Genomic DNA, 16,080 nt, shown 5'->3' with positions numbered 1-16,080 from the left:
TCACAAGCTCATCAATCACTCCCCTCACACTGTCTCCTGGTTAAGGAACGTTACATCTACTCATGTTTAAAGTTCATGTTCAAGCTTCTTCTTTAATCACAAATGTTTTCTTAAAACCAAATGATACAGATGACTGTTTTCAAAGCCGGCACAGGAACTGCCAGAACCACATAAAACGACGATTATCAAAGAAATACAAAAATTTCATTTCACAAAACTACGGTGGCACTCCGGGTTGCTGCTTGCTTTTCACGTGGAGAGCTCTAATTCATGAGTTGCTAATAAGGATGCTAAGTCACTGGATAAAACTAACAATCACAACAAACAGAACCGAGGCATCAGTAAGTCTGAGGAACAGAGACAGATGCCACAGTTCGAAAGGCCACAGAGTAACGATTACGTCTGGAGGAGCCGCGGTGGCCGGCAAAGGCGCCTGGGAGCTCCAGCACTGAGAGCCCGGCAGTGCCGGAAGGGAAGGCTCTCGAGGCTGAGGTCTGAGCCCAAGAGGAGAACCAGGCCAGGCCAGGCCACGCCCGTGTCTGTCCACACGGACATGCGAACCCAACGTCCGCCTCGTCGCGAGGGCACACACTGTCGGTGACAGAGAAGACTGTCTGGGCCAACAGTGCCAGCCTGATCACAACTGCAAGCGAAGTGCGGTCAGCATCCCAATCCAGCACCACTTCCTACCAGCTCCCTAGGGAACAGACACGGCGTCCCTGCGGCGTGGGCCGCTGCTCTGAAAACTTCGCTCCCTGCAAATACACTGGGTGTGAGGCGGAGCCACAGGCACTCGGTGCCAGCTGGCAGACTATCAAAGCCCTTGCCACAGGCTAGGAGTTAGAGTCAGAGACAGACTTCAAAATGAACAGTTAAGAGGAAAATAAAGAAAAAACAGACTGAGGGCAAAAGAGAGAAGAAAAGAACTTTAATCCTCAGCTCACAGGTTCCCTATGCAGAGCCATGGGAGCACTCTGAGTGCAGTGTGTTCAGGGGAGAGACCTGCCTGCAGAGCTGGCGGGACCGGAGGCCTCATCTCCATGACGACTATTCTGCCTCTAACAGCATATTTTTAAGGTCCATCAGTTCTTGTTTGGTACAACTACACCAAATATTCAAAGAATATCAAAGGAAATTCACTCTTCCCTTTCCACTGCTGGAGATGCTAGGGGGCAAATGCCCTAGGTCAGTGGTTCTCAACCTTCTGGCCCTTTAAATACAGTTCCCCATGTTGTGACCCAGCCATAAAATTATTATCGTTGCTACTTCATAACTGTCATGTTGCTACTGTTATGAATCGTCATGTAAATATCTGAGATGCAGGATGGTCTTAGGCGACCCCTGTGAAAGGGTCGTTCGACCGCCAAAGGGGGTCGAAGCACCCACAGGTTGAGAACCGCTGCCCTAGGTTTAAACACCCCAACAAGAACAACAATACCCTTATCACAGAATGACCCATCTGCTTCCATTATCACCCTCCGCAAGGAGCTGACCCAGGTGTGCACTGCGACTGGGGAATCCGGACCCCTTACCTGCAGTGTCATTCCCTTGCGTCCCGTGGTCGCCGTTGGCCAGCACTGCTGCTCTAGGAGATGGAGCACCTGCAACCAGCACGAAGAAGATCACCATGTGACGGATAAAACATGAAAAACAAATCCAACCACTATCCAACCAGGAGTTTGTGTCACAGCATTAGCTCAGAGCAGGTAAAAATCAGTCCAAAATGTAAAGACCCAATGAAAGGAGATCCCGAACGGAAGAGAACTGTGACTCATGCCCACGGCCCCGCTCTTGTTGAGCACGCCCAGAGGAGGAGGGCTTCCTAACAGCAGCCGAAGCCTTTTCCGTTCTGTCAGCTGTCAGATCAGCATCAGATTCAATAAGCCATCAGGAAGCACCACTTGTCTACCCTCTGCAATTCAAACCAGACCTCCCGAGGGCCAGGGCCATTGACAACAACCCCATGAAAAGCCCCGGCACCACCACGGCTCCTGGCCCCGAGGGAGGCAGGGAGGCCAACAGCACCTGGGAGCTCAGGGCTTTTTCTTCCGCGTGAGCTGTTCTAATGGAGCAGAGCGGGTCTCATTCCCTAGTAAATAAAGATGCCAACTGTCTTTCCAGGTGTTTATTTGCCTCCCTGTTGTTTTCTCTGGTGAACTGAATGGTCATATTATCTACTAGAGGCCCAGTGCATGAATTCTGCACAGGTGGGGTCCCTCGGGGTGGCCTGTGGGGATCGGGCCAAAACCCGCAGTCCAACGCCGCCTGCAGCTCCTACCTGCAGCTCCCACTCATCCCAGCCCCACTGCACCTGCTGTGGGCTCATGACTACTAATCAGGCCCGACTGGGAGAGGCTAGCGCCACCATAGCGGTGCTCCCCAGCCATGAGCCCTGCATCTGGCACCCTCCTGAGGGGAGTGGCCTGCAGGATTGTGCCAAAACTGGCTCTCCGACATCCCCCGAGGGGTCCCGGATTGCAAGAAGGTGCAGGCCAGGCTGAGGGACCCCACTGGTGCATGATCGGGGCAGGGGAGGGACCACAGGAGGGCTCCAGGGCATGTCCAGCCCCATCTCGCCCAGTCACGATAGGCCGGACCTCAGCAGCAAGCTAACCTACCGGTGGTGGTCAGTGCACATCATAGCAAGCAGTTGAGCGGCCTTAGCATATCATTAGCATATTATGCTTTGATTGGTTGAACAGTCAACCGGTCATGGGATGACCAGACACTTAGCATATTAGGCTTTTATATATATACTAGAGGCCCAGTGCATGAAATTCATGCATGGGTAGGGTCCCTAGGCCTGGCTGGCAATCAGGGCCAATTGGGGCCTTCCGGCTGCTGGCTGGGACCTTCCTTTCCCCGTCTGCCAGCTGCTGGCCAGAGCCTTCCTTTGTTCTGTGCCACCCCCTGGTGATCAGCATACATCATAGCAAGGGGTTGAACTCCTGGTTTGGTCAAACTCCTGAGGGGACAATTTGCATATTAGCCTTTTATTATGTAGGATAGGATATATATATAAAAGTGCACCCTCAGGAGTTCAACCAACCGGGAGTTCAATCGCTCGCTATGACGTGCGCTGACCACCAGGGGGCGGCGCGGAGCAAAGGGAGGACCCAGCTGGCAGCAGGCAGCCAGGGAAGGGAGGCTCTGGCCGCAACTGGCAGCCGCTAGGGACCCTACCCATGCATGCATATCATGCTCTGGGCCCCTAATTTTACTATGTTTTAACTGAGTATTATGCTAAGTGAAATAAGCCAGTCAGAGAAAGAGAAGTATCACATGATCTCACTCATATGTGGAATCTAATGAACAAAATAGATCCAGAGACATAGAAGCATGGAACAGACTGTGGAATCTCAGAGGGAAGGCGGGGGAGGGTGGCTGGGTGGGAGGAGATCATCCAAAGAACTTGCATGCATTTATGCATCACCCATGGACACAGACAATAGGGTGGTGAGGGCCTGGGGTGGGGGGGGGGTTGGGGAGGGGACTGCTGCGATCCCTGCCATGCCAGCGTAAAGAGGTCTGCACCACTGCCAGAGTCAGAAACGTGCTTGTAAGAAACAAACGTTCTCCAGCCCAGGTGGAATCTGTGCCGAAGTAGAGCAGAAGCTTTTAGGTGAAGGAAAAGGGTGGGGAAGACATCGAAGATAGCTGGGTTAGGATGGTCGTTTACAGGTAGGTAGTTTATATCTTTGATATCTTTACCCTGTGCAACTCAGAATTTCTCAGCTGCAGAAAGAGCCTGACCAATTAACCTCTTTTTAAGAAATATTTGCGTTGCTTTTCTTTCTTTTTTTAATTGATTTTTAGAGAAAGACAGAGAAAGATGGAGGGACAGAAAAACATTGCCTTCAGTGAGAAACACTGATTGGTTGCCTCCTGCACATGCCCAGGGATTGAACCCGAAACTTGGGTATGTGTCCTGACTGGGAATCGATCCCACCACCTTTCGGTGTATGAGATGACACTCCAACCAACTGCGCCACACTGGCCAGGGCTCTGCTTTTCTTTTAGACTAGAGGACCATTATTATCAACTATAACTCTTGGTACTATTTCTTTTTCTTTTCCCAAAAGAAATTAGTTAAGAGATGTATTTTCAAATGAAAATTTTAAAGAAATTATTTTTACAAAAATATCATGCTGCCCAGCCGGTATGGCTCAGCAGTTGAGCGTCGACCCAGGAACCAAGAGGTCATGGGTTCGATTTCCCGGTCAGGGCACATGCCAGGGAGACACTTTATCCCCAGTAGTGGGCACGCAGGAAGCAGCTGAACGATGATGATTCCCTCTCATCTCATCGACGTTTCTCTCTCTATCCTTCTCCCTTCTTCTCTAAAAAAATCAATGAAAACATAATTTTTTAAAAAAATCATGCTGCTTTTTTAATGAAATTCCTTCCTCTCAGTTTCTCAGGCCCAAACCCTTGGAGTCATCCTTGACAATAAACAGGTCTTGTGCCCTAAGAGGAACAGTTCTGGTGGCACGGGATCAGTGCAAGTCAAATGGGAGTGGGTTCGAAAGAGAATGAGAGGAAAGGGATTGGGAGATCGCTTTTCCAGAGAAGATAAGTGAGTTGATGAGATGAACAGGGGGTTGAGACAGCATTTTTTCAATGAAGGAAAAGATTATGTTCTGTTTAATGCTGGTGAACGACCCAGTTAAAAGAGAGGCGCTGATGATGCAGAAGACAGAGGAGATCATTGCTGAGTCGTGCTCCTGAGTTAGAGTACGAGCCGTTCACCCACAGCAAGAGCAGCAGAGCAGAGTAAAAGGCCAAGATGAAGGCAGGCAGGAGAGGAGGGGGGCAGAGGTGTATGAAACTGTTCTTCTGGTTGAGACGACTGAGTCTCTTTTCTCAAGGTCAATCGAAAACATGAACAGGGGAGCAAGTACGGAAGTCCTGGAGGTTTGAACAGAGAGGAGACGATGTGGAGTTGAACAGAGAAGCGGAAGACTAAAAATGCATATGAATTCATAGCAGAGTCCTCACGTTCATGCTCTTTATGTAAATAAAATGAGATTCTTACCTTTCCTGGGCATAATATTTGTATGGCTAATAATAAGTGAATCTTTACCTATGAGACATTAAATCAAGCAGAAAGTATGCATGAAGATAGTAAGGTTTCACAGAAAGAATGTAAGTTTAAAATCAGAACATCTGGGCACAGGTTATGATTCTGTCGCTATTAACTAAATGATCAATTGCAAATCCCTCGTGCTTAATAGCCTCAACTGGAAAAAGGGACAACAGCTCCCTCCCATGGTTATCATGAGGACTGAGTGCAATGATATTGGAGGCAGTACTGTGCCAATTGTTAAGCAAATGTAAACAACTATTATTATTCTCATTGTTAATAACTGCAGATTGATTGACTATAGATTGGTTAAACTATAGCCCAACTATAGATAACTATAGATTCGATCACTAAATTATAAAGCAACCTTGTGAAAACCCTGAAATTTACTTTTGCCTTATATAAAAATCTAGCTTAAATGACATTACTAGACTAGGCCGTAATTGTGAGACTAATATACAAGCAACTTATCAGAATAAAATGAAATAACAGCAAAACAAAGGTTACAAGAAAATTGAAAATAAAAAAGAGACTGAGATTCTACCATACACACATCTAATGATCTAAAACTCTAAGCTCGGGGAGAGAAGAATAGAAACAACCCTGCAACATAAAAGCATTAGGTTTCAGTGGGAGAAAAAGGCTTGCACGCTTCCCTGCGGACGAGAATTGCTGGACTCATCACTGGGATGCTGCGCACTACTGGCAAGTCCGAATTCAAAGATGCTATCTTGCCTTTTTTCACGGATTTCCCCAGAGGGACTCCCATTTCATGAAATGAAAACTCTCTCAACAAAACACATACAGCACTGACAACACAAGTGTTGTTGTTTTTTTAACTTATCGCATGCTCTGAGATATAAGAATATTCTAATTTACTTGGTTTTTTAAATCTCTTTTTCCACGAGAGATTTCGGGGTGCCACAGCTGGCAAATCAGTTTGGCAGAGAAGAGCAGCAGCAACGTGCTGAGAGGTCGTGTGTGCTGCGAGGAAGAGAGCCATGCGTCTTTGGGCAGAATGGGAGAGGTTCAGCATGGTCCCAACACAAGGGCACCTTCTTGTGCCAGTGAGGCCTGTGCCAATCTCGCCCTCTGGTGGCCAACTAGAGTTGGTTGTGATGCTCTGCAATGGAAGGCTGAACAAGAAAACATTCTGCAGCATCCAGCTGTCATCCTCTCTACGACTGACGTGACGCGAACCCGTTCTCTTGGCTCAAGCTTCTCCGTCTGGGACGTGCATCCCAGTCACCAGCAGGAGTTTGTTAAGATGCAGACTGCGGAGCCCCATCCCGAGTCACATTCCCCGTGGGCCTAAGAATTGCAACCTGAACAAGCTCCCAAGTAATACTGACCTGCTGGTCAAAGGACCATACTTTGAGAACCACTATCTTAGATTAAAACATACAGAGCCCTGGCCAGTTTGGCTCAGTGGATAGAGTGTTGGCCTGCAGACTGAAGGGCCCCGGGTTCGATTCTGGTCAAGGACACATGCCTGGGTTGTGGGCTCCATCCCCAGTAGGGGGCCTGCAGGAGGCAGCCAATCAATAATTCTCTTTCATCGTTGATGTTTCTATTTCTCTTTCCCTCTCCCTTCCTCTCTGAAATCAATAAAAACATATATAGTTTTAAAAAGTAATCTACAGTATAATGAACACACAGTCTATTAAAGCGTATGGACCTAGCCCCTTGGTTTCAAGTAAAGTTTAGATTAAGGGAAAATTACTGGCCTATACTTAACAACTCAGTTCCGTTTCCTCAAGGTTTCCAAGGTTGTAATCCAAAGTGTAATTCCTAATCTACGTTCTGCACCTATATACCCAGTTTGGCTTAATTACTTACCTTCAACCTGGCTAGTATCTGGGCATGGCTTCTTCTTTGACTCCGAATTCCCAGTTTTCTCATCAACATCCAGGAGAGGAATGTAGTCTGTTTTTCCAACAGTTTCTCCCACGACATCATCATAGGCCTCTGCCTCCAGGGTGGCGATAAAGTCCCGTTTAATCTCTCCCTCGATTTCTGGAGGTGGTTCTGTTAATGCATCTGCAAGACTGAGGTCAGCCATTCTGCACCACTGCAACTGCCTGGTTAGGAGGGAAAATGTTCATATGATGAGCTCTGCAAAGGGGAAACATTCTTGTTGGTTTTTTAAACAACAAACAATATCCAAACCTTTGGATCCAAAAGGGACACTTCATTCTACAAATTAGAGAAATAAAGCTCAGGAACAGTCTTAGTCAAGGTAAACACTTTCTTCTCACTCTCTGGGAAATAAGCAGAGCAAGTGCCATTCTGACCTTTCATTAGTAAGAAACATGAAGTATATTTTAAAAAGTCACTCTACCCGAGGTTACACCCATTGAGAATCAAATCAGGTCTTCGGATTTCAAGTCTTATAACCCTTTCAAATATTCCACATATCCTAATTTCCAAATCAGATCCCAGAATAATTCTTTAAAAAGAATAAACAGAGAGGTCAGATGAGATTATTAGATTCCCATTTTAAAAAGGTTTACTGCCCTAGCCAGTTTGGCTCAGTGGATAGAGCATCATCTGCCTGCTGACTGAAGGGTCCCAGGTTCGATTCCAGTCAAGGTCATATGCCCGGGTTGTGAGCTCGATCCCCGGTAGCGGGCATGCAGAAGGCGGCCGGTTGAAGATTCTCTCTCATCATTGATATTTCTCTCTCTCTCCCCCTTTCCCTTCCTCTCTGAAATCAATAAAAATATATACCTGGTATATATATTTTTAAAAAGGTTACATTATATCAGGCAAATGAAGTCACCTTTCTTGACCAAATACTGTGAGTATGGGCCTCATCCTGGGGTAAGTGCTGCGTCTTCATGAATCACTTGTGGATAGCTATGTCCACACCAAGCTACACTTGGGTTGGGCTGACATGAAAAATATAGACGTGCCCCCTGACTTAGCTAAGAGTAGTTCTCTGTGGTCATATACATCACCATCTTTACAGAATATCAGGTTCTCAATTTTCAAACATAACCTGAAATTAAGAAGTGTAATCTATTATAGGTAAAACTGTGACTGAATAGCAGTCAAAAGAGCCAACAGGCCTATAATAAACTGAACTCCCAGTACATAAGGACAGAGAGACGGATGAGCTTGACCAGGTAAATGTGCGTCAAAGAGTGCAATGGCTACTGCTTCTGTCTGCCCAGACTGTGTTCCTCTCATCTCCCCTCATTCACACCGGTGCCCGGAGGCACAGGGCCGAGTTTGGCCAATCAGAAGCCAATGGTTCGAAAGGACCGTTTCATGACTACGTCCTCCAAGGCCCACGGGAGAGTCTTCTTTCTCAAGTCTACGTGAGCAACCTTCCGATCTCCCTTTTGCCTGATGTAGTCAATCTATTTCTGCTGATAAACAATCTCAATGAACACAGTCTTCCCCCAACCTAAATTTTTTAAAAGAAAAAATTTACTATGATTCAAGACACTCATGGTCAGGCTCTCCTTTCAAACTCTCCTCCACTGTCTACCTCTCTCCAGCGAATTTACTACGGAAAGGAAATACACACAGCAGGAAGTGTAGTCACTCTCTTTATCTTTGTCCCCAAACACTGTCCTCCCACTTTTCTATCCTGTGATACGAGTATGAAAGGCATCCTTTTTCCATCACTTCTTCTTCTTAGCTCTCTGTAAGGCCAAGCTGTGACACCACCTCGGTCATAAAGTACGCACAAAGCAAATACATTTGGAGCATTGGAACACCAGAAGCCAGCCCATCTCCAGTTCCCAAGTCCGCCGCCTAGAAGGCTTGGCTGTGTGTTTCAATGTTGCAGAAAGTGTAAGAGTGGTAGCATAGATTGTAAGCTCAGTTCTAGACACAAAACAAAGCACTGAGGGAATAAGCCCAAAGCAAGACTTACTTCTAGGCAAGTGTCCAGAAAAAACACACAAACATATCTATACATAAGGCCTCCTCCCAGTGAGAACACTCACTATATATTATTTATATTATATAACTAGAGGCCCAGTGCACGAAATTCATGCACAGGTAGGATCCCTAGGCCTAGCCAGCGATCAGGGCCAATCTGTGGGGCAACTGGCGGGGCCCCCGCTGGCACCAGCCTTGGCTGGCCTGGCGCTGCCCACTCGCCACCACCATCAGTCAGGGCCTGCGGGCTGGGGGCAGCTCCTGTGTTGAGCGTCTGCCCCCTGGGGGTCAGTGCACATCATAGCGACGGTCGTTCCACCGCTAGGTCAATTTGCATATTAAGCTTTTATTATATAAAATTGCAAGTTAAAATAAAATTCCAAGATTTGGGAATATTGAATTTGCATAGGCTTCTAAATAAAATCTTTTCAAAAAATGTAATGATAGCCCTGCTGGAATGGTTCTGTGGTTGAGTGTCAAACCATGAACTAGGAGGTCACTGTTTGATTCCCGGTCAGGTTACGGGCTCAATCCCCGGTGGGAGGTATGCAGGAGGCAGCCGGTCGATGATTCTCTCTCCTCATTGATGTTTCTTTAAATATATTTTTTATTTATTTCAGAGAGAAAGGGAGAGGGAGAGAGAGGTAGGGCAGTTTTATCTGATTTTAGAACAGTATTTCCCATCACAAAAGAGGGAAAGCAGGTCCTATGTAAACCTTACAATGCTTTTAATAAATAGATTAAATTACGTTGTTGTTTTTAGAAATAAACATATATACATATATTTTATATATTTTTAATTGTTGACACTATTACAGATGTCCCCCATTTTCTAATCCTTTATCCACTTCCGCCCAGCCCCCACCCCTCCTCCCTCTGGCCATCACCACACTGTTATCTGTGTCCATGGGCTATGCATATATGTATGTTCTTTGGCTAATCTCTTCTCCTTCTTTCAAGAATAAGCTTTTTAAATATCCTATAACAAATCTTATTTAAAAAGCCTATAAAAAAGCATAGTTTGGTCCTGGCGAGATGGCTCAGTTGGTTGGAGCATCATCCCATGCACTAAAAGGTTGCGGGTTCAGGTTCATTCCCAGCCATGGTACATACCTACCTAGATTGCAGGTTCGATCCCGTCAGCACCCATACAGGAGGCAACCAATCAATGTTTATCTCTCACATCAATGTTTCTCTCTCTCTCTCTCTCTCTCTCTCCCCTTAAAAATCAATAAATATATTAATATATGTATACATTTGGGGGGATACCATATATATAGATATAGATCTCCTCAGGTGAGGATAAAATAAAAATCACACTGGCCAGCTGTTAACTAAAGCCAAAAATAAATATATAAATAAATCAAAAGTAATGATGGAAAAATTAACAAAATAATTTTATTTAGCAATATCAGGTATTATTGTCACTCCAGATCTTGACAGGGAATATGCTAAAAAATGACTCATTGAAGACCTTTTTAAAAGCCTGACAAAGTCTAACGTTAAAGGTTTCCACAGAAAGTAACTGCTTTTTTGCCCTGGCCGGTATTGCTCAGTGTTAGAGCGTCAGCCCACACACAAAAGGTCCCGGGTTTGATTCCCGGCCAAGGGCATGTATCTGGGTTTCAGGTTCATCCCCGGCCTGGTTGGGGCACAAGCAGGAGGCAACCAATCGATGTGTCTCTCTCAACATCAATGTTTCTCTCTCTCTCTCTCTCTCCCCCCTCCCCATACCCTCCCTCTCTCCCTCCCACTTTCTCTAAAAATCAATGGAAAAAATATCCTCAGGTGAGGATGAACAACAACAGAAGTAATTGCTTTTTTCTTTCCTACCTATGATAACTATTATTATCAGTTAGGCTATGAAAACTGTTATGAACCAAAAACAATAAAGAATGTCTATAATTAGTTTCATAATCAAAGAGAATTTGAAAGGACACCTATACTGTCCTTAACAATATACAATAAGAGCCAAATAGATTTATCTGTGCCAGAAATATATAATTATGACACTTATTTCACGCAATCTACGCAAACTTTTTCTAATTTAGGACATGGGAAAATACAGGAAATCCAGCGACACATTTTAAACCTCATTTATCTGAGTGCAGATGCTCAAAGAGCAGATTTTTTTTAAAATTAAATCTTTATTGTTCAGATTATTACATTTGTTCCTCGTTTTTCCCCCCCATAACGCCCCTCCTTCCAGTTCCCACCCCACCCTCCGCCCTCACTCCCCACCCACTGTCCTCACCCACAGGTGCATGATTTTTGTCCAGTCTTCAAAGAGCAGCTTTTTATCCACTGTAACCTTTCCCCTCACCATTCCCCACCACCAGCACTGCCTAAACCACTTCCTGAGCTGGCATGCGGGTCATGGAATATGAACAAGAGTTTAAATTCAGCCTGACAAGGTGAAATTGATAGAAAATGAGTCGGAAAATGGGAAGGTCACTTGGCTCTGTGTGCATTTAGCCAACAAACCAGCATCCACAGCTCAGCAGTGCAGCCATTCTGTCCTGTCACCAAATGTAGAGAAATATTCCTTAAACACAGACACACACAATCTCTCCTATGGAAACCGACCCTGTAACAGCAGTGCTAGTGCTGTGTTGGAAGTGAAAGTGCTGGTTCTTTAAAGCCCCGGTTTTCAGTGCATTAAAGAGATCACCCAATTGTGCAGTTATTTCTCTCTAAAACATGTACAATAAATTCCCTTAAGTGCATACAGATTTGTTAAACTGGTTCTGCAAGTATTCCAGAATTGATTTTAATAAATTCATGAATAAATTTATTCTCATACAGACTCATTTGAGATCACTTAATATTCATTTATGCATTAAAATGTTTAGTCATGTAGTTTATGGACAAAAAGATATGACATAACACAGTGTTAGTCTCAAATCTGGATAGTCAGATCCAAAAATAAACCCTTGTGAATGAATAAGTATCTACTTTTTAAAAATATCTCTCGCTATTTGTACTATTCGTCTTTTATTCATATAACTAATAAAGAAAGTTAACTTTAAATGGATTTGTTCATCGGGGGCAAGAAGAGAAAGCTGGGTACAGAAGTCTCTCCGCTTCGCTGAAGCACTAGTTTACTCTGAGTGAGTCACCTTCTGGGGCTGAGTTCCCTCATCTGTAAAATGAGAAAGGTCTGTCACACGATTCCTGAGCTTGATTAGCCTATATAAGCTACTTATAATTCCATTTCATCACTTAAGTTAGAAATAAACAAACTTCATATAGATCCTCAATGTAAATGTGAATTCGCATCAAGTTAGTATTTTCTGTATCAGGTACTCTCAATTACAACTGGGTTTAGGTTTATTAAAAAGCTTTTCAGCAAAAGGAGGACTAAAAACTAACTCATCAGTGCACAGGCCGTGTGAGCAAATCTCACTAGAGGTTAAGAAACTCCGCCCAGTGCTGGCTGACATCAAAGAAGACCTGACACCGCTCGGCCAGAGAATAAGCCCCTATCATTCCACCGGCACCGAGAGAACCGCTTTCAACACAGCACTTCAGGCATCGGCGCTTTCATTCTGACGACATGTCTGAAGTGAACTATCTGCTGTTCTAGAGAGTTTTGAAAACAAGGCAACAGGAAGCGACATGACATGATGGTGAAGCACAGGAGAGAATTTCAGTCTCTTGACTACCCTCTTCCTATGAATAGCTCTGCACTCACACAGAGCACGTAAGAATATATGATGAGGGCACAGCACCTTCTCTGTGGTATGGTCCACTTTAGATCACAAACTCAGAAGTTAATACTGAACTGAAAACATTTTCTAGGTCTATAGAGATTAAATAGTGCTCCTATCTGATTTAGATACATGGAAGTGTGGACCATTTTTTGAACTCCTAGAAATCCTCTAGAAAATTTTAGGTCAGTCATCTATAGTCATTCACTTGGGATCTGTGCTCATTCTTTCTGATGAAAAATTAGCCATCAAGTTTGCAAATGGCCTGTTGTTGCCTCTGTCCTCCCCCACCTACCACCCCAGGTGTTAATGTGGAAGAAAACTGGTGAAAAGGAAGAACAGAGCCTTATTTCCATCAACATAAGCAGTCACTGTTCATAACACTATAATATTTTTATTTTACTGTTACATTAGCCAAACTTCTACCAAGATTCGTTTGATAGCCAGCATCCTCTTTTAAAAAGTATAGACTCCTATTTCATAATTTAAAAAGGAGAAGGGATGGCCTGGCAGGTGTGGCTCAGTGGTTGAGCATCAACCTATGAATCAGGAGGTCAGGGTTCAATTCCCAGTCAAGGCACACGCCCTGGTGGAGGGCTCGATTCCCAGTGGAGGGGTTCAGGAGGCAGCCGACCAAAGATTCTTTCATCATTGATGTTTCTCTCCCTCCCTCTTTGAAATCAATAAAAATATATTTAAAAAAATAAAACAAATAAATAAAAGGGAGATGGGTTAAATAAAAATACAACATTTCTTATCTAGTAGCTTCCCTCCTGATTCCAGAGATAAATTCCACAGAAAGTGTCTGAGTTTAGTATGAAAAGAGAAAACTAATTTAGCAATATGGAATATTTCAGCAACAAAGCCGATCTGGAAAAGACAGCAAAGTTGGGAGGAGAGGGCAAGAGGGCCCTAGGAGGGAGGGAGAGGGAGGTAATACCACGGCCAAGGACAAGTTTGACGTCTTTCAAAATACCACCTCCTGACAATTTTGGAAGGAAAAAAGAAACATTCTTCTCAATAACCTGGATGAGTTTAGAAATAAAATTTTCATTTATAGCATTTTTTATAGCATTGTTATCTAAGGGAAATTTTGTATTCTGAGTTTCAAATAACCAATCCTATATAATAAAAGGCTAATATGCAAATTGACCAAACGGTGGAACAACCAGTCGCTATGACACGCACTGACCACCAGGGGGCAGGCACTCAATGCAGAAGCTGCCCCCTGGTGATCAGTGCACTCCCACAGGGGGAGCGCCTCTCAGCCAGAAGCCGGGCTCACGGCTGACAAGTGCAGCAGCGGTGGCTGCAGCCTCTCCCACCTCCTCGGCAGTCGGACAATCCCCAAGGGCTCCAGGACTGTGAAGGGTGCAGGCCAGGCTGAGGGCCGCCCCCCCGCCCCGCTCCCTGTCCAGTGCACAAATTTTGTGCACCGGGCCTCTAGTTTAATAAATAAATGTTTAATAATAATTCTTAAAGGTAGGAGACTGCTCATAACTCTCATTTCAATGTTCTGTGATTATCTGTCCTGGTGGGTGTTTTTTTTTGGGGGGGGGGGTAGAAGGTTGAGTTATGGACAAGGCACAGAACTGGAAAGATATGTGGGCGAATATTTTCTTCTATGCTTTTGTTTTGCATGAAGCCACCAACCAAGCTGCTACCCAGGACATTCGTGAGAGTGCTGCGGCTGAAGGGCAGGGCTACCTCTCAGGCCTGGGAAAAGCAGCCAGTCCCCATGTGCTGGTCAGCCCACCGATCCGCTGGCGTGGTGAGGGCAGCCTGCATCAGACTCCACATGCGACCCGAGGCTTTTCTAGTTTGCCTAGCCAGCTTTCAGGCACTAAGTGGGGACTCTACTCCTCAGATCTGTGGTAATGAATCCTCCAGAGACCTAGGGCAGAGCAAGCTGACCCTTGTTTGTCTGGCAGCTGTGTTCTGTTTTTAATTCAATTAACTGGAAAACCTTGGTTTATACTTTCAATCAAAACTGTATTTTAGTCTAAGTAAAACCACATCTTTAGGAAAGACCTCTAGGGGACTCAGCTACCATCGCCTGCAGCTCGGAGGCACATATCCCCCAGGATACCTGAATTTCTCCTGCTCATCCCCAAACCGGACTGGCAATGGCGACAGACAGTTCACAACATCTTGACTGCCCTGAGCAATCAGCTCCCAACTCCAGGAGAACATACTAACTTGCCACCCCAGGTGCCTCCCTGTACACGTCAAGGACAACAGCTGTATCATTACAAACGGATGGGAGTTCCAGGCTCGCAGGCTTCCAGTTTGTCCCGTCCGCTTTAGCACCAGGAGAGGGCCCTTCGCCACCAGAAGAGCTGAGGCCACCACCCAGCTGATACATTTTATTTCCACGTAGTCCCCCAAACAAAGAGCTCCTTTCCCAACTGCTATTTTCGGGAGCCCTGTCCCCTACATATAAAAACACTGCATACACAGGCACACGCCCTGCCGTACAGACCACCTTGCAGCCCGAGACAGACGCCTAGCTTACCTACTCACGGCAACTATGCTGGCAGCTTGCATTCAGTCCTTTCAGAATGCATTGCAGATCTCTAAAGAGGCGCCTGCCTGCTACATTTCTGAGTGGATTTAAATCTATTTCTCCAAGAAGAGTAATCTGCACCAGACACCTCCCACTGTTAGCCACGTGATGCAGAGAGTCTGCTGCACTGATTCCGTGGGCCAAAACAGGAGACAATGACACAGCACTTACATTTCTGCAGTAGCCATCCTGAAGAGTGAATCTTCAATTTTATCTCAGTTAAAGAGAGAGAGAGGGCAAATTTTAAGAGGATTCTCAATGCCTAATGCCCCCAATTCGGAAAAAGAGAAAGTGGTTTTTTTTAACTTTACTATTCATCCCATGTATTCTTCCTCAGTCCAACACACACACACACACACACACACACACACGTTTGCTTACATCTATCCAAAAATTACTTTACCCACTTAATCTCTACAGGCGTGCTTAAAACCACAGCTCCCCCCCCCGTAACAGGGAAGGAAAGAGCCAGAGGAAACAAGTGTCATAGCCAGGAGCTGGGCCTGGGGAGGACCAGCCTGAGAGGGGACCGAGAGCAGCAGAAACAGAGGGTGTGACAAAACTGGCCAAGTCTTAGAATTTTATAGATCCTGCCTCTACATTTGCCCCATCTTTTCTTCTTAAAAGGATTAAGGCAGTTGGGAAGAGTCCTAACACCAAGAAAACATCCGTTGATTTAAAGAACCCTAATGCCTATTAAAAATAAAAGAAATCCAGACTCTTTCGTATGCTATCAAAGCCGCACAGCCCTAGAAGACGCAGTCCTGTCACCTGCCACAACTATCCATGCAGGTGCCATGGAGGGTCACCCTACACCTTAGTGGCAT

General features: G+C 45.2%; 1 protein-coding gene across 48 annotated transcripts in view; it reads right to left on the bottom strand.

The window, feature by feature from the left end:
- The window catches only part of MAP4 (microtubule associated protein 4), a 105,995-nt gene that overhangs the window by 56,096 nt on the left and 33,819 nt on the right, over window positions 1-16,080 (bottom strand). For 14 of the 48 annotated variants that reach the window (XM_059664864.1, XM_059664865.1, XM_059664877.1 and 11 more), the window contains exons 1-3: window positions 15,203-15,313; window positions 6,923-7,164; window positions 1,533-1,601 (exon numbers count right to left, since the gene is read on the bottom strand). In XM_059664864.1, the coding sequence (XP_059520847.1) occupies window positions 1,533-1,601; window positions 6,923-7,164; window positions 15,203-15,234 (343 nt within the window). In that variant the 5' untranslated portion in view covers window positions 15,235-15,313. Of the gene's footprint in view, window positions 1-1,532; window positions 1,602-6,922; window positions 7,165-15,202; window positions 15,316-16,080 lie in introns of those variants that run through there. The other 34 variants (XM_059664870.1, XM_059664876.1, XM_059664883.1 and 31 more) reach the window with 16 other exon arrangements.

Source organism: Myotis daubentonii, chromosome 14 (assembly GCF_963259705.1).
Source record: "Myotis daubentonii chromosome 14, mMyoDau2.1, whole genome shotgun sequence".
NCBI classification, from domain to species: Eukaryota; Metazoa; Chordata; class Mammalia; order Chiroptera; family Vespertilionidae; genus Myotis; species Myotis daubentonii.
Note: the sequence above shows the minus strand (reverse complement) of the source record. Positions and strands in the feature narration are given on the sequence as shown.